Source organism: Falco punctatus (genome assembly GCF_963210335.1).
Source record: "Falco punctatus genome assembly, chromosome: 6".
Lineage (NCBI taxonomy): Eukaryota > Metazoa > Chordata > Aves > Falconiformes > Falconidae > Falco > Falco punctatus.
In genome coordinates this window covers 88778782-88798138 of record NC_137585.1, presented here as the reverse complement: position 1 = coordinate 88798138, position 19357 = coordinate 88778782, and the positions used below count along the sequence as shown (strand labels likewise).

The 19357-nt window shown below is 36.4% G+C and overlaps 1 protein-coding gene across 6 annotated transcripts in view; it reads left to right on the top strand.

Moving 5' to 3' along the window:
- Positions 1–19357, top strand: part of TAFA5 (TAFA chemokine like family member 5) — a 522400-nt gene that overhangs the window by 260101 nt on the left and 242942 nt on the right. For all 6 annotated transcript variants that reach the window (XR_013929223.1, XR_013929224.1, XR_013929225.1 and 3 more), the window contains one exon: positions 10439–10588. Coding sequence is in view for 3 of the 6 variants with exons in the window: in XM_080394109.1 (XP_080250235.1) it covers positions 10439–10588 (150 nt within the window). In the remaining 3 variants the exon portion in view is untranslated. The remainder of the gene's footprint in view (positions 1–10438; positions 10589–19357) is intronic.

Genomic DNA, 19357 nt, shown 5'->3' with positions numbered 1-19357 from the left:
AGCAAAACAGAAATGGAAAATGCTGCAGTGAAGCTGACCATAGAAAATCACTCCTCCAAATCTGTAGAACAGCTGAAATAATGACCAGCATACTCATGCTTCTCTGTCGCACTTGTGTAAAGCACTGTTCCCAGACAAACCCTTTAAAATGAAAGCCATCATTCAAATCCATCAGTTAAGGAGCCTGGCAAGCTCACTTCCTCTAGCTGGTGCTGCAGTTTGTTATTAGTCTAACAGAAAGGTTATATTTATTTAGTATACTACATCTGGTTTTTTTAACTTGTAAGACAATGTAATTTTCCAAAACCCCAGTGATTTGCCTTTAATAGTGGGGCTCATGTGCTAAACCTAGCCATGCTGTCAGCATAGCACCGAAATGAGGGACTTCATTGCTCCATGAAGTAAATGTGGAGAGGAAGGTACTGCTGAGGAATTTACACTGTTCTTGTGTGATCAATAATGAAACTCTGAAAGCTAAAAAAGAAGATATGGCAGATGCAGCAGATACATGATATTCTGTTCTGGTCCTTATGATGTGCTTGATTTGAGAATTCAGGCTAGCACCAGTTTAATTGAACCTACGCACCATAAACTTCCTTTACAATGACAGCAGAGAGAGAAGCACTTCCAAAGGAGCAAATTCTGCCTGTTGAACTTTTGGGCCTGAGGATCCTTTGTCTGCTTAATATTTTTAACGTCAAACCCTGATTTCGGTTCATCCATAATACCTCTACTTAATGTCATAGATTACTCAGGGGGATTATTTCTTCTCAAATGTAGACATTTAAAAGTGTTGAAATTTGTTTCCTTCTTGAATATGGTTACCATGCTACTTCAGTGTTTACTTTTGCAGTGTTAGTAAGATAAGTTTATATTTCCCTGTGGTTATGTGTGAGCTGTTCTACCTATATGTTCTCAGTAAGTGCAGTACAACAGAGTGCAAAGTCTTGAGAGACTGTATTTTGTATGGAGAATGTTTATGGACTCTTTCCAAGAAAAAAAATGGCCAAAGAATGACACCAGCTACTAGTACACTTTCTCTGTTATCTGGTGATTTCAGGGTAAACCTACCATCCGGATTACCAAAAAAACCAACTGCATCACAGTGCCATCACTAGAAAGAAAATAAATATTTGTGTCATGGGCTTTTGCAACAAGTTAAGAGTAATGTTACAAGCAGTATTCAAACAAGCTTCTTTTAAAGAAATTATTTAGATCTGATAAAAGTACAGTGGATGTTTCATGTGATCAAATTTGTCCTTAAATTTCCATAATTTGGTTTTTTTTATTAATTCAAAGGTATTTTCCAAGGAAAATTTCCATCATTTGATTTTTTTATTAATTCATAGGTATGAGTTAGCATATGGCATGCTAACAAGGCTGGATACTTAGGTAGCTGTTGTTTTCAGCTGCATATTTTGGCCACCAGGTTTTCAAACCTGCCAACAGACATGGAGTAATGACGCAGGTCTTGTTGCGTATGATATAACTTACCTCCTGGCTGATTGTAATTAGAAATTTGGGGTTGTTATTTCTGCAGTTTAAGGACTAAACCGTATCAACAGGATCTATCAAAACACAATTTCAGCATGTTGAATCTCCTTTCCCACATGACCCATACTGGACCAAATCTTACCCTAAATCTGTTGTGGAACCCAGGATCTTGCAGTGCAGCTCTTGAAACCTGTAGGAAGGGCACTTGTATGATGACATTTTAAAGTCTGTGTTACTTATGTAAATAGTTTTCTAGTCATTCTGGAATAACAATCAAGTCATTCCAGAACAACACATAGTTTGACTGTAAAAAGGAAAACCTGAGAAGTTAAAAATATGGTTTACCTGTGCTGCTACATTATATCTGCTTCTGATATATGGCTTTATCTGCATGTTCCTTCAGTCTGATTTCATGCTCCCTGCAGTGACATATTTTGCTAACACAACAGACTTTTCCTTCCCGACATACAACTTCTGGTTCCAACAAATGTCAGGAGCTTTTTAGACAAACCTGTGCTTTTTATTCTTGTCTTTCTCAGGAGAAATATCAGCATCCCTCCAATAACATTTTTACCCCTATGGCTATTCTGTTTGTTTTATAAACAGACTAGCTTTATTTTACATGTAGAGGCTGGTAAAGACATGGAAGGTTGTTTTTTTCTTCTTTCTTTTTCTTTTGTTAACAGTTTTAAATATTTTTAGGAACGTGATAGACAGCCACTTCCAAACTTATGCAAATAAGCATAGTTTCGTTTTAATCCTGAATTCAAGCAGTTATTTCCTTTTTGTAACCAATAGAGGCCTCCAGAGCCAATTAACTAAACCTGCGTGAAGAGGAGTGAACAGGGCACCGTCGGAGCTGCAGGTCCTTCTTGGAGGAGCCCTGTGTAGCTGAGATTTGCAGTTCACACTGACTTACACAGAGGCAGAATGTACTTAGAGAGAAAGGACTCAAATGCCTTGCCATTTCCACTTATTTTTGATAGCATTGGTTACATGATTTCCTTATTAGCAAGTTCTGCTTTTAGGTCGTTGTCCAAAAAGAGGCATGGAAACTCAAAACTGGAGGCCGGCCCTGCTGTGGTGCTGCTGAGATGGGGCTTGGCAGCCCAGGGGTGGCTGGCGTGGAGCCCTGGGCTGTGGGCAGGGTGTGCCAGGCAGGGACAGCAAGGCCTGTTGTAGCCCTCACTAAGGCCATGAGTATCTCTCTTAATACTGTGCTTCAGCCATGGTTTTCTTTTTCTTGCTTTTTTTTGTAAAATGCAGCATATCGAATGTGTTCTTTTTGCCCTGAGACTCTATTGGAATTTGAGAAATGACATTGTCACGTCCTGAAACATGGGATCGGTATTAATTACTTTAAAACGTAGTGTACCAAATAGGAAAAAATATTTAGAATTAGGTTTATATATGTAAATGCCTTGCTTTCACATTTATCTATACATCCTTGGCTTGATTTTTCAAGCCTTTTCTGGTGTGGAATTTCTCTTTGTAGCAATTCTGTTTGATAATTACCTTCAGAAACATAAATCTTGAATTTTTTTTTACTGAACTTTGCTTTTACATTTATTTTTCTGTTATGGTTTGAATAGTAAGATAGAGGGAAAATTGTTCTTAATTATACAACAAAATATTAAGCAATTACATACAATAGCAGTATCAGGTATAATAAGTTTGGGCATTAGTCTTATCTGTCAGAAAAAGAAATCTCAAAATGGATCCTGAACGTATCTTGAATCTCCACAGACTATTTTCTTTCCAGTGAAAGTATTTAGAAGGGTAGGATCTATCTTAATTAAAATTTACTGCTTATTTCAGAATGGAAGGGCTGGAGACTATATCCTCCTAATGTCTGTGCTGTTTATGTGCTTGAGATGGCTAAGTGGTAGTCTGAAAATTGCAATCAGATTAGTAATTACTAAGGGGACATAATGTACTGTTTCATTGCAGTGAAACTCTAAAAATACTTAAACTGATGGTTAAAAGGAAAAGGCATTCATCATATTTTTCTCCTTATTTTATTCATAAGTTTTACTTAACTGGGTTCTACAGTGAGTTTTCCTTAATAAAATGAGCACTAAAGACACATTTTTTGAGACAACTTCTTTTATACCACTAAAATCCTAAATCGCTCCTTTTAAGACTGGGAAGCTACAGAGGTCACACAGTAAGGTTGATTGCAGCCAGATATAGCTTTGAACCTGTAATGAAGAAAATCTATGGAAAGTTTTGAGAAATTTGTCTGCTGCCTTTTAGTTTACTAAGCACCTGTTGGTTACATCAGTAAATTAGGATTATGCAAATTAGTTACTTTTTGTTTCAGGCAGTGACATTGGTCCTGTCTCTACTGACAGCACAGTCATACCCTCAAGAGAAACTGGTAAAGACTATTTATTTTAAACAGGTTGTCTAACTGCACTAGCATGAAGAATTGCTTTGTGTAGTCTGTTCCTTAAACAGCTGTAATGTTTGTTTCAACAGAAAGATACAAGGTCCTAAATGATACAGGAAGCATCTTGGAAAGAACTGCTTTCAGTATCAGTGATTTTAGTAACAGAAAAGGGAAACAGTGTATTTCCATGAATATATTCTATTGAAAAATTGAAATGCCCTTGTATCACATAAGTTAAGATTGAAGTGATGTTCTTATGTATATAGTTATTCTGAAATTGTGCTGATTCATTTCAACAGGTTTTCCCCATACTGGGTTACAGATGCTGAGCCAATTCTGGTCTGTTACTTTAGATTAAACATGTTTTTTCAGAAGCTTCGTGGGAGTTGCTCTTTCTTATTTTATAGTAGTTGGATTTCCACAATTTTTGTTATTGTAGCTTAAAACTGAGTGTGGTTCTTTGGAGCAAACCAATTCCTTGCCGTAATCTCTCTCATTTTGAACTAGAACTGAAAAAGAAAAAGTAATAGGACTGTCTGAAATTGGATGATGTTCAGTGTAAGAGATCTTTTGGGACATTTTCTTTGAGGAAGAATATATAACATAAAAAATGTTAAATTCCACTTAAATGTATGCTTTTTATTTTTTTAATTGAAAAACGTTTAAATATTGGTTGCTGAAGTTAAAGTCAAACTGAAAATCATGAGTGATGATAGATACTTAAGTTGTCCCTTATTTCAGTAAGAATTGTTGATATACAGCTCTGCTTAGGAGTTGGCATGGCTCTGTTGTCAGAAAGACTTCAATATTGTAATAGAAAACTACTGAATGTATTCCTATGATCTGATTTTGAAACAACTCCTGCATTGTGTTCACTGACAAAAGAGTATCTGAATCTAGCCAAGAATTTTAATAATATCTAAGTTGATGCATTTTGAACTAAAAGAGCTTGTGTTGCTAGGCATCAAATTGGTGATGCATGGGAAAATTGTTCACTGAAACTATAATATAAGCCTGCATGTACAATTCAGAAGTAGATTTTCTAGATGAGCATGAAGTCTAAAACCCTGGAAAGACACGTGTATTTAGATCGAGTTTTATTTTCATTGTACCCTCAGATAGCATGAGTTCATCAACTGATTTTATTTCTCTAAATGATTTTCAGGGAAATTCTTCAGGTTTTCAGCATGCCTAAATTACAAATTCATAATATCTATAACTTGCTACTTGTAATTATTGTGGATTAGACAGATTTTATCTTCTGTTAGAGAACAGAAACATTTTCCTCCACAGAAAATTAAAATATTATCCCATGTATCCTCCATGTAATATGAAAATATTTACTATTTAAAAGGTTTTCCTTATGACAGAAAACACAGATCTTTCAAAAGCTTTGTTCTATCAGCAATGGCATATGGTTGACAGGGCTCTTGCTAATAAACATTAAAAATGTCATTTACTTTTAAACTTTTCAGTAACAAACATGTTTCTTTCAAGAATGTATGCACTAAAGAACTTCTTAAAAAATAATAGTTTTCCCTTGAGGTATCTATGGCAATTTCTGCAAAATATATGTACGTAAACTCACTGATTCTTACAGTCTTCCATGAAAGTCTCAGAGAGAGCAGTTTCAGAACTGATAACAATGGCACTTGATTCAGAAAAAAAGCAAGCTGGGTGCTGAGTACAGCAATTACTCTAAACAAGTCCATGGGTACAGGCTAAAAGCTGAAAGCCTAATCCTGTTGTATTTGGAATTTTAACGATTGTGGGGTGTTTTGTTTTTTTTTTTGCTTTTGGCTTAGTGTGACATAAAATTTTAATTCAGAATCCTGTAGTTTGCCCTTTTCCTGAAAGAATTCCATGTGTGTTTCTGGATGGGAGAGAGGGGGCATATCAGCTGGCATTTTAAGAATGTAGTACTTTGTTCTGGTTGATACCCCAGAAGGCTGCGCTGCCATTCAGCGAGACCTATACAGGTCAGCGAGTTGGGCAGAGGGGAACTTAATGGTGTTCCACAACGGCAAATGTAGGGTCCAGCACCTAGAGAGGAACAACCCCATGCACCAGTACAGGCCAGGGGTGACCTCCTGGAAGGCAGCTCTGTAGAGAAGGACCCGGGAGTTCTGGTGGACAGCAAGATGCCCATGGGCCAGCAGTGTGCCCTGGGGGCCAAGAAGGCCAGTGGGATCCTGGGGGCATTAGGAGGAACATGGCCAGCAGGTGGAGGGAGGTGACCCTGCCCCTCTGCCCTGCCCTGGTGAGGCCACATCTGGAGCGCTGTGTCCAGTGCTGGGCTCCCTGGTTCAAGAGAGACAGGGAACTACTGGAGAGGGTCCAGCAGGGGACTACGAAGAGGATGAGGGGAATGGAGCATCTCCCTTCTGAGGAAAGGCTGAGAGAGCTGGGGCTGTTCGGCCTGGAGAAGAGAAGGCTGAGAGGGGCTCTTATCAATGCCTGCAAATATCTTAAGGGTGGGTGTCAAGAGGATGGGGCCAGGGTCTTCTCAGTGGTGCCCAGTGACAGGACAAGAGGCAACAGGCACAAACTGCAGCACAGGGAGTTCCACCTGAATATGAGGAAGAACTTCTTTACTTTAAAAGTGACAGAGCACTGGAACGGGCTGCCCAGAGAGGCTGTGGATTCTCCTTCTCTGGAGACATTCAAAACCCACCTGGATGCAATGCAGTGCACCCTGCTCTGGGTGAACCTGCTTTAGCAGAGGTTTCGACTAAATGATCTCCAGAGATCCCTTCTAACTCCAACCATTCTGTGATTCTGTGATTCTAAAGAGCATTAAAGAACCTGAACCTTTTCTCAGTTTAGTAACCAGATGGTGGCAACACAAAATCAAATAACTTCCAGTGAGCTCTTAATTACTAAAAGAAAGTTATAAAAGAAATATTAATAAAATGTATGAATATTTTTATATACATATACAATAATACTAAAACAAAAACAATAACAAAGAAATACCCACTCATTACACACATTAGCTTGGAAAACTGGATAAGGATAACTCTGAAATAATCTTTATGCTTGGTCTATAAAATAAATTTTCTTGGAAGAAAAACTTTCAGACGAGGATAGAATGAATCTGAGTTCTCTGATGGTGCTTGCCTTTTTTTCCCCAAAGATTGTCTCATTCAGGTTAGAAGACAGTGAATTGCTTTGTGTGCTGCAAGTACATTAATATGATCTACTGAAAATATGGAGTCTTTATGATTTTCCATAGCTCTAAATCTCTCAAGTGGAAAATCTCCAGTGCAACTCTGCCCACTGCTGCCTTGAGATTTCTTCTTTGTGCTTAGGAGGGGAGAGTGTTCAGAAGCTCACAGATGAATGGCCTTTATTCATTAATATCTTTGAAAGAGGTCACTATGTTAACTTCTCTGAAAATAAAGGGTATCCTAGTTCTTGGAACTTTGTACTTACAGGAGTATATTCCTTTTGTTCCATCATTTTGTCCTTTACATTTCTAGATTAAATTGTTAAAAAGCAAAAGTAGCATACATGTCGTTTAAGTAAAGTACTCCTGTAGACTTTCTCTCTAGTTACCGAGAGACAGAGAGGATGTGCTTTACAACAGGATGACTCTCTCTGGAGATGGGCCTCCATAACTTTAGGTAATACTTTTCATACTTTACAGCCATCTAAAGCCCAGTGGACAGTGGATGTACACTATGTTACAGTGCTCAATATACTTGCAATCTTTGCACCCTGTGACACAATGACCAGAAAGTATTTGTCATCTATGTGGGAAGGGCTGCTGCAGCTCAACGCTAGCTTTTGATTTTCTTCTGCTATAGAAACAAGAGTGGCAACAGAGAAATGATTTTTTTTTTAATAATCTATGTAATGTTCTAAAAATCTTTCCAATTTACCCTTATTTTTAAGAGCTGTACAAAATTCCTTGAAAGGCAGTGTGACATTACCTTTGTGTAGCAATTGCTACCATTTAGATATCCTAGTTTTCAAAGTTTATTTTTTTAAAAAAAAAAAGGTCACTATGCCTGAAAGAAATTATCGACTCTGAACAAAATAAACAACTGAAAATAATCATAAACCCCAAATAGCCTAGTTGGCTCAAAATGATCCTATGCAGAACTAAAAGTGGAAAGATCCAAAAGCAGAAAAGACTATCTATAGGTATTCTTATTGCTAGTCACTGCTTGCATTCCTTGGAAAGCTTTTTGCTTTCTACAAATAATCTTGACATAAAGCTTCGCTGTTTGTTTGTTTGTTTCTCTATACTACAGTCCTTATTTACCTTCTCTGTGCTGTAACTCTGAAATGGGGGTTTATATAATGATTCACCTAGATTATATGATTCACCATATCTTTCAATGAAAGGAACAATAGCATAAAGACTTAAAGAGAGTGGACTATGTGGCAAGCCATACTCTCAGGAACATTTACACATGTCATATTTATGCTTCCACTTTTTCTTTGGTTTCCATTCAATTTCTGTTCTCAATGCAGGACCATAATCATGATGTTCAAAAGCCTAAAGGGGTCAAGATCTAAAACTACCGCTGGTTATGTCTTTTTTACATGATCTACTAAGACAGCTGTATTCCTTGGGAACAATAAATCTCCTACAACTCAGAATGAAATATATTAGAGATGGAGGAAAAAAGCATGCTTTTTTTCCCCCAGTTTAAGATGTTTCAGTGTAGCTGGATTGGCCTTGTCCTTATTTGGGAAACCATGTGTCCCTTTTTTCTGGCTGAATCTTTGCTTTCTAATCCAAGATTTTGGAGGAAACAAAGAAAAAAAAAAACAACAGTAAAATATAAATCCTCTTATCAGTGTGCTTATCCTAAGATGTTTTTATTAACAGAGTAGATGGAAAGGAATAGAAAGCCAGGACTGACCATAGCTCATGAGTCTAGTTGCCAGCAGTCATTAAACACTACGGTGAGAATGTTCATTATCGTGACTGTTATATCTGTATCGATAAATGCCTAATATATATTACTTACGTATATGTCATATATTTGCATGAATTTGTAGAGTACCTTGTTCCGTGTTGTAGTTCACTGCAGTGTACCAGTCACAGCAACATAAATTTTAGGTGGCTTAGCAGTGAACCAGTCGCAATGTTGTTGACAGCCTACAATATTTTGCTATTCTGACAGTTTCAAAACAGTATCCACACGACAGGGAGCATCAGAAACTGGGTCTAAGAAGAATATACTGGGTAAACTTGTATTCTAAATAGACAAAAACCAAAAGCGGTATACAGAAATATCATTATGCTTTGAGACTTAAATGCCATTCATATATGTTTCAGGTTGCTTTCTGTTTGTGGTTTGTTTGGTTTTTTTAATTTTGATGTTAAAGTAGATTTTAAATTTCTGCTTTTTGTCTCATTGTTCTTTTTCAATATTTCAACAACATAAAATAATTCACTGTTAATATTATTTAAACTGCATAACTTTTTAAATAAATACAATATTGCATTTGTTCCAATCTTTTTTAAAAAAAAAACAAAATGTAGTAATCTTGTGATTTGTGGATGTATTTTTGCACATATTCATCTGACAGTTTATAATTGCTTGTTTATAAAGACAAAGTCTATCGGAAATTATATTTACAACTGTACCATAAAATCCAGAAATTAAAAGTAATACAAAGTGATAGCTGGGACCTTTTTAAGTCTTTCTGCACACTGAAGTTCAGTCATGTATCTTTCTTGCTTGTAAAAGATAGTATTTTGGTATACTAGTAGTATACTGTTGGTTGTACCAGAGGAATCATATAATTTTAAATATATAACATTTACTTCAGGTTAATGTTCTTCATGAAATTATTTTTGCAATTTTTTTTTTTTTTTTATCCCCTCTTTTAGCACAGTCCAAATTCAGAGTTCGGTGGTGTGGATATTGTTAGTGTTCAGGAAAAGCTACATATATTGAAGTCAATAAAAAGCAAACAACATTACTGAGCTAGTGGGCCAGTGTCATTTTACTGTCATGTGCAGGATGGTTACATAGTAAATTTAGTAAAATAAAAAAGACCAGGTACTTCAAATATGAGTCAGGTAAAGAATGAGTTACCATTCATTTTAGATGAAACAAGAGCCAAAGGACTGAAAATTTGGTCATACCTTGAAAGACTTTTTCTTTCAAAAACAACATGCAAAGCAGTTAAGACTTCATTATGTTCATGGACATGTGGGAAGTTTTTTGTTTTCCATATACTTTATAATTTCTTTTCTGAAAGTGCATAAAGAGCACACCATTTAAATTTCATTGCTGAAAAGCAGATTGTTCCTTTACTTAGCCAACCAAAGTAACCTATGTAACCTCTGCTCTCTGGCTTTTATGGAACAATAATAATTTCTTGACAGAACCAGTTTGCAGGGTGTTCATATGTCCACCACAAAGAAAAATTGTATGTCATCTTGGTTTTATTATATCCATCAGCTGGCTGCCCATTTGTTGTGGAGTGTCTGCTGTGACAAAGGGCCATGACTCTACTCGGCTATAACAGATTGCCTGTAGTGCATTCAGTGACTCTGGTACCTGTTGCTGGTTCTTTTTCCAGGTCAACTGGCTGCAGGTACATGTGAGATTGTTACTTTGGACAGAGATAGCAGTCAGCCCCGAAGGACTATAGCCCGACAAACAGCTCGCTGTGCATGTAAAAAAGGACAGATTGCCGGTACAACAAGAGCAAGGCCAGCCTGTGTTGATGGTAAGAAGCAAAGATCTATTCAATCAGTTTCTGCCAATACAAGAGTAATGTAAACTGGTAGTGTCTCATAAAAAAATAAAACCACTATAGACAAAATTTTCATGTGTCCCAACCAGCAATGGCAATACCATTGAAATTCCCAGAAAGGGTATATTACTAACAGTATAAATATTTCAGTTACAAGGTTTTTTTTAATTAGAATTTTCACTTTTGTTTTAGTGTGACATGCAGTTGAATGTTAAGGGTGTGGTGCTGTTGTATTTTGCATGTGATGATAGGATCAGCAGTGAAATGGCATTCTTTTGTCCCCTACTTTTTATTCCTTATAAGATTAAAAAAATTCCAGAACCTCAAAGGTTTTATGACACTGGGAAGTTAATGTGACAGTGTGGTAATTAATGTTAAAAATACCAATGATACTATAGTTGGAGTATAGTATCAGAATATACCTCACATGTCCAGCATTCCTTCCTTCCTTAAAATGATGATTCCATATGATTTACTGCAGATGCAGTGGTTGCATGCAGCTGGACAACTGCTGATACACAGGGAGGCATGAAAATATTTCACTTTGAAATAATTTTTTGAGACAAATGAATTTTTGTGTTACAGATAAATAAGATGTTAACAGTGAGACAATCTTCAAGACAGGTCTGCTAGTGCAAGGCTATTAGCAAGCATTCATATTAAAAATGGAATTGGAGGCATATTTAAAATAGATAATGCAAAATTGTATGTTTTGATCTAGGCTCATTTCACAAAAGTAAAAACAAGATGCTTATGTATAGAACTATAATAAATTCACAGACTGCCTTTGAATACTGACTGGTTTGAGTCCTTAGATAAAAATATTGCTGCAAACACCCTACTGTTGCCTCAGAATTTGGTCTTACTATGATTATCAAAGAAGACAGCTTAAAGGAGATTTCAAGAGCGTACCCACAAAGCTAAATATAGAACAGCGTGCACATTCTATTTTTTTCATTTTCCTTTCACTGTTTTTGGTACTCTCTAAGACAGTTTCTTAGCTGTCTCTTTCATAATGTGCTACTATATCCAGTAGTTCTCTTCTTTCCTGTTTTATTGTAAAATCATAAGACTTAATTGTTTAAGAAGACAATTATTTTGTTGTGTCATTCATAGTTGTAACTTTAGCAAAAATACTTGTTAGCAATTAGAACTCTTACCAGGTTCCCAAATTAAAAAGAAGGCACAAACTAAAACTGTGATCTATAGGATTTGTTCGTGAATTAAGTTTTAAAAAGTTTTACATAGCATAAACACAATTATATAGGAAAGAGTAAACAAGTGCTTTATCTTGTCTATAATCTTCTGCTTGCAAGTAAAGCTGACAGATAAATTGGCCATTGACTAACAAGTACACATCTCTGAATTTACCAGCTACATATTTTAAAGAAATGCACTGAATTTCTCTGTACTGTTTGTATTAATTTCTAGAATAAAGTCTTTCAAACACAGCTAAATGTTTTCTTCTGGACAGAACATGAAATTACATAAAATTAGGTCTAAGATAAGCTAGTTTTGTCTCTGATATTAAGTCAAATACTGTTGGTTAAGGGATGCAACAACTAAACAATTGGTTTTGGTTTGTTTGTTTTCTTATAAAGAATCCCATTCTCCAAACAAACAAATCCTTCCCTAAGCTTTCTTAAATAGGACATAGAGTGTGCTTTTTTTGAATTTTATATATGCATATTATAGTTGATGTTCAGGACATAATTACTATTGGAGTTTTCATTTCTGGTATCAAAAAGAAAAAAGAAAAAAACTCATTGGGTATTGGGTTTCTTTCATGCCAGTTTGCTTTTCAAAGATTTGGTTCTTATAGTCCTTTAGGTTTGTTCTTTCTATAGTCCTGATTTTAATGAGACTATTTTTGAGGTAAAGGTAGCAGAATTAGACCTTAGACCTTTAATAATTAATGCAAAGTCATTTGTGAAGGAAGCAGGCATAGTAAGTATGACCTGCTAACCTACTAACAGGAAAACATTAGCTAAGAATTGCATTACAGCTTCTGGCAAGAGAGCGTTTTGAAGAATCAGTACCAAAGCTGGTAATTTTTACAGTCTTAAAATGCATCAAGTTGTACCTGGCTACCATTTGTTCATTGTTTAATGGAAAGAAGTGCCTTAGAATATATTCAGTTATGCTGTATATTTCCTGGAGCAATGAAATGTGATTGTCAATTATTGCAGCAAAAAGAGTAAGTAATTTAAGGGCTCTTAAACCTCACAAGCATTGTCTGAGATTGTACTTGTCAACATAGCTTTTACATCAAGTCCTGAGTTGATTACCAAAATCCACTCCACTTTCCGCTGCTACATCAGCTAAGGTCCTTTCCTAAAAAATGGAAGACAGTATATAGCAGATAGATAAAACCAGGATTTTAAAAAAAATGAAAATGCAGTGTTTAAGGCTTGGTCTGAGCAGAGCGTGAACAACAGAGATTTTCGTGAAATGTTTCCCTACGATGGAGAGTGCTGATTTACTCTTTTTTTTCCTAGCAGTCTTTAGGTATGGCAGATTGCTAATGTAATCTGAAAAAATGGCATCAATGTTCACCCTGATTTCAAGCTTGATTTAGTGTTGATTGCTTCATTCCTAGACACACAGAGTCATAATGTATATTTGGTATGTTGGGTTGTGATGTAATTTTTATTCATGAATATAGGGTTTGTGATATTATGACAGTAGTTTGCCTGCACTTTTAGTTATATTATTATTATTTACAACTAGCATTCCCTAGTCCCTTTTTTGAAATCCAATTCCATAGCAATGACCTCAGTTGCATTACTTTGATAAGATACTATATTTCAACATAGCATCTGGTTTATTACCAGAGTAATTTCCCTGTGTGTCAGTCAAGCTTCATCAGTTTTTTAAACTGGAGCCTGTGAAAGATTGGAAGGTAGCAATTATTCTCTATTTTTGTCCAGTACTTTCACTAATTTAAACTTGTTCTAAAGCAAATGACAAAAAGTCCTTCATAACAGCGTGTGTACATGTGCACTCATGGTTTGAGTTCTCTCACAACAGTTGTATCTATCTGCAAATAAAATTTGTTATGCTAAAACATTTTGTAGAATACAAGTATATTAACCTGAGAAAAGTGGGATGAACGTTTAGATGTTCAATAGATTCCAGTAATTATGTCCAATATATATTTGTAACACAAAAATAAACAGCTATTTGCTCCAGAAAACAGAAACAGTTGATGAGAGGAAAAGTGGTATGACAGAAGTGGTTTAATTGCTTGAGAAAAGTAGGATACAAATCTTAAATTTACTCACCTGAATTCTGGGATTAGATTTTCATGTCTGGATTTGAGTTCTGGTTACTTTTATTGTCCACACAGTGCTATAAGAGATCCCAGGACATTGATCCTGATATCCAAAATCCCTAAAAATTTCCTAAATTGGGAATAGCTCAGGAAACAGAATTCAAAGTGGTCAGACAATTTATGTTGCATATCATGTAAATTATAGCTGGTTGGTTGGTGGGTTTTTTTTTGTTTGTTTTTCTTTTTTTTTACTTTTTGAAGTTTTGATAAAGTTTTGGTTCTTTTGCAAGCATTTTAACAATAATATTTTTATAGACAGTATAATTTGTTCATACGTTATGATTAACATGCTTTTCAGTTGGCATTGATTGATTTTATTTTACACAGAAGCTCACGATCCACAAGGAAGACATTAGTTTCAATCAATAATTCCCTACTCTTCTCATTATCTCTAGGAGTCTACAGGGAGGTGTAGGGGTCAGAACTAATGATTAATAGAATCCTAGGTCATGCACTTGAAACAAAAGTTCCTAATACCTGGAAAGCTTCATCATTCTAAAGTATCTTATCTATACTGAGGGGAAAAAAAAGATTTAAAAAAGAAAAAAGAAGGACTAATGATTTTCAGAAATGGGAATTTTTGCTTTTACATTTAGAGTATTTTATATGTTTGATAATGTGCTATTTATATTATTTTATCCTGGTTTTATTGCCGATAATTGCAAATGTTTCCTCACAGTAAATATTATACATTTAGCTTTGTTGCATTTAATTCATGCCAATTTAAATAAAGTAAAATGAAAAGGCAAAGCAGGATGGATATGAAATTAAAAGGACACTGAATAAAACTATGTAGACATTTTGCTGGAGTGGAAATTATATACTGTATAGTGTGGAAGATTTTAATCTAGAAGGAGAGTGGGACTATTTGGCAATGAAAATTATCAGAGGGTTGGAACACCTCTTCTGTGAAGAAAGGCTGAGAGATTTGGGGTTGTTCATCCTGGAGAGGGCTCTAGGGAGCCCTTTATAGTGGTCTTTCAATATATAAAGGGGGCTTAAAAGAAAGATAGAGAAAAACTTTTTACCAAAGTGTGTAGTGACAGGACAAAGGGAAATAATTTCAAACTAAAAGAGGGTAGATTTTGACTGGACACAAGGAAGAAATTATTTTACAATGAGGGTAGTGAGACAGGTGTGGTGGAACAGGTTGTTCACTGGTAATTACTCTGGTAATAAACCAGAACAGGTGGAACAGTGGAGAAGCTGTAGATGCCCCACCCCTGGATGTATAATGTAAGTACTTAATATTACCACTGAGTGAGAGGCCAGACGGAATAATAAAAAAATGTGTGTGTGGTGTTTTAATATTTGCCAGGGAATAGTTTGACTGTGGTCATGATTTTAATTCCCAAAGAATAAAGCAGTTTTGTTTATAATCGCGGCTTTTAAACAATCCTAGAATTCATCATATTTAATGCTGCGTATCTCACTGGTAGGATGTAATAATGCAGTGCAATATTAGAATATCTTTCAAGGAACAGGATAAGTAATATTTTGGTCATTGCTTATTTACCTTTATTTTAAGTTTTAGTATAATTCCTGAAGCCTTTGCAGTCTCTTAGTGTTTTTTTGTCACGATGTATCTGAAGTGTTACAAACACTGTACACATGCTCATTTTTGAAATAACCATTGTGTACTTGTCTTATACTGTACCTTAGGACACTGATAATTCCTATCTACTCCTATTTTAAAATTTAAAGCCATTTTAAAAGAAAAAAAAAAAGGGTTCTTAAATATATTCCTTTGCTGTGGCACTGGGGAAAGGAAAGCAACTATGGATTTGCCAGCACTATATTCTGAAAATTTAGTTTTCAACATGACTTGAAGAAATAGTAATTCCTTTCCCCCTTTCCTCACCCCAGATACCATATATGCAGTCACAATTACATCTGTACTTACAAGTGTACCAAAGTATGTACAATGCTTTATTTTCGTTTGGTTTCCTCTAGACAACTCCATCAGAACTCTAGATTTTCCTGGTTATTGACAATGGCAGTAAAATTGTTTCTGTGAGTCATGAGCTTCGCTTTCCAATGCATGGTACTGGCACATTATGACAATTTACACCTTGTGGGTCACTTTTGAATTAGAAATGCACGGGAAGTTGAGTTTTACTCCGGTTGCTTTGCTTCCTGCTCTAAACTAAGGGCAACATGTGACATTCCAAATCACGTTGAGGAATAGTTCTTACTTAAATAATGTCACAAACTTGGTAAAAATCTTATAAAAATGATCACATAAAATACATTTTTTCTCTTTGGTCATAAACATCAAGTGTCAGATTGAAGTGTTGCTTAGGGAAAGATGACGCTGCTGAGCCCCAAGACAGAAAGTGAGTGATATAAAACAAACATACCAGTAGCTGCAGCATCAATGATAACACTGACTGAGAACTGACAAGAATAACCAAAGACATGACAAAAAAGCAACCAACCAATGATTAAAAAAAACCAAAACCAAACCAAACCTGCTTGGGAAAGTAACAAGCAGATCCATAACTAACCTAAAGGATATGTTAATCAAGAACAATAATTAAGGGCTTCACTATGTTATGAAGTGTTTGGTACCTAAACTCCAATGATTACAGCTCTACCTCAAGTACTGTGTGCATTTTGGGGCATATAAGAAGGACATCAGACTATTAAAGTGTGTCCAGGAGAGGGTGACCAAGGTGATTAAAGTTCTTGAGGGCAAGACTTACAAGGAGCAGCTGAGGTCACTTAGCTTGTTCAGTCTGGAGAAGAGAAGGCTGGGAGGCCACCTCATGGCAGTCTAAACTTCCTCAAGGCAGGCAGCAGAGGGTGACCAGGGATAGGAGACAAGGAAATGGAATGAAGCTGCATCAGGGGAAGTTCAGTTTGGACATTAGGAGAAGGTTCTTCACTGAGAGAGTGGTCAGTCACTGGAACAGTTACCTCGGGGAAGTGGTCATGGCATCAAGCCTGTGGTGTTCAAAGTTCAAAGAGCGTCTGGACAACACCCTTAGCCATACAGTTTAATTTTAGGCAGTCCTGTGAGGAGCCAGGAGTTGGACTTGATGAGCCTGATGGGTCCCTTCCAACCTGAAATGTTCTGTGATTCTATGGTTCTGTGACTGGATGTTGCATAAAGATGCAGACCAGGATTTTGTATAATGCTAGTGTTTTCCACAGAATAATTAATTCTTCAGCAGTCAGGTAGAGAGTGAATACTGACTGCAGCTTGAAACTGGGGCCCAGGATGGGTTTATGCATTCTCAGGCTGAGTAACTTTTGGGGAATTTTTTTGTGGAGACCAACTGCTTCCTAATGGCAAGTAAATCTCTATGTCCTTCCATGATACCAGAATGTTTACAGAGTGACAAATCAGGGTTGTAGAGGAATCAGCTTTAAATAATTATATAAAAAATTGGCAGATTATTTTCTACAAGATTCTGAAAGATTATACACACAGATTGAGAGGAGACACTTCAGATGTATAAGGGAAATAGATCTGGGACAAGTGTGAATAAAATGTAATTGAAGATAGAATACTTCTCTAAGCCTTTTACCTGTAACAAAGTGACCAAACTGGAATTCCTTTTCACACTTAAGCATCCTTCTTTGAGGTTAAACCTTGCATCAATACACCATTTCTGGTTAAGAGATGGCTATCTTTCTAAATGATAGGACAGGGAAATATTTAGGAAAACAGAATTTAATTATGTGATTTGGAAAGTAGCCAGGAACCAGTGGTTAAGGCTGGTACTGTGCAAAGAGTGCTGAGAGAACTTTAATTGCTTCTAATGCTTAGTGTCTTGCTTTCACATTTCATCTGAAAGACAACACCTTCAGCCCTCCAGTGTTTCATTGGACACATTAGTTCATCAATGCTAACAGCTTCTTTTCCTTTAGTTTCTTGACACTCCTAATCAGGCACCCGTGTAGTCTAATCCTCTTTTATCTACGTGCTCTAATGGCAGTTTCAGCACAGAAAAATGGTTGGAGGTTATGCGATAATAGATTGTGGAACAATTTTTTGAGGGAGTGTCTGGAAGTCTAATTACTACAGACATTTTAAATTGAACTGGACAAAGTACTAGAGAACATATTATACATTAGTGTAAATATGCACTGCATCACTGGATAGCTTTTTCTGGGCTTGATATCTTGCGGCAGAGCAATACCAACAGCCGCAGCAGTCTGATTGCAGTCTGATTCATTAGCTCACTTCAGGCAATAGGTCAACATGATGTTCCTAAATTCAGGAGCTTCATTACTGAAAGCTCCCACTGTGGACAGTGATAAGAGATGGGCATTTCAGCTTTCACGTAATGTCAATATTGGAACCACCTCCCTTTTTCTCTCTTATGAGATTAAAGAGAATATAGAATATGAGGAAAACTTACTTTGGGGGTGACAGAGCACTGTAACAGGCTGCCCAGAGAGGCTGTGGAGTCTCCATCTCTGGAAATATTCAGAACCTGCCTGGATGCAATTCTGTGCAACCGGGTCTAGGTGAGTGCTTCAGCAGGGGTTCGGACTAGATTATCTGCAGATGTCCCTTCCAAACCCAACCATTCTATGATCCTGTGACTAGCAGAGTAGGTTTTCTGCTTGAATGTAATGTGTGTAAACACTTCAGGCCATCAGCTGCTCATATTGCCTTCTGCAAAATTCACTGTCTTCACTGATTAGAGGCAGTTTAAGAGAAAATGTAACACGTTTATATGACTGCTTCTGCTTGTCATACTACATTCCAGTTACACCCAGAACAGGGGGAAAAGAGAAACTTTCAAAACTAGTCATGTGTGAAGGTGGGCTTCTGTCAGGGCAGCATGTTTGTCTCCAGTGAATGTGAGAGAATATAGGTGAGACTTTGTAAATATCCCTACCATCAATGGGTGAGATAAAACTATAGCTCAATGACACTTCTGGCACCATTTGAAGCCAGCATGGTCAAGGAATACTTCCTGGCCCACCCCCTCCACCGCCCCACCTCCAATAGTCTCATTGAACACAGAGAGCTATAAACAATGAAATAATATGTTTATTAAAAGTGAATCAAGAAAGGCTATAATATGGTTAGAAATGGCATTTTAAAGCTATATACCACTTTATTTTTAACTCAGCTTAGATTTAATATCTGTGATGATGGAAGATATGTCAGAAGAGTCCTAGAAAATGTTAAAATTGATTGCTAAATTAATGACAATATTAATTTCACTACTCCACCCAGCACCTTTGAACACACTAGTTAATGCTATGCATTTTTGTATGCCTCGTTCAGAATACTCTGCGCAGGGCTGATTCAGAGAAAGTATCCTCTTTGACGACAGAAGTTTAGGAAGCTACCTATTTAAGGTGATGAAAAGGAGTTGGGTTTCCCCTGCTGTTAAGGTCTGAGGTCATATTGGAGCAGGAAAAAATGTATGTGGCATTAAGGC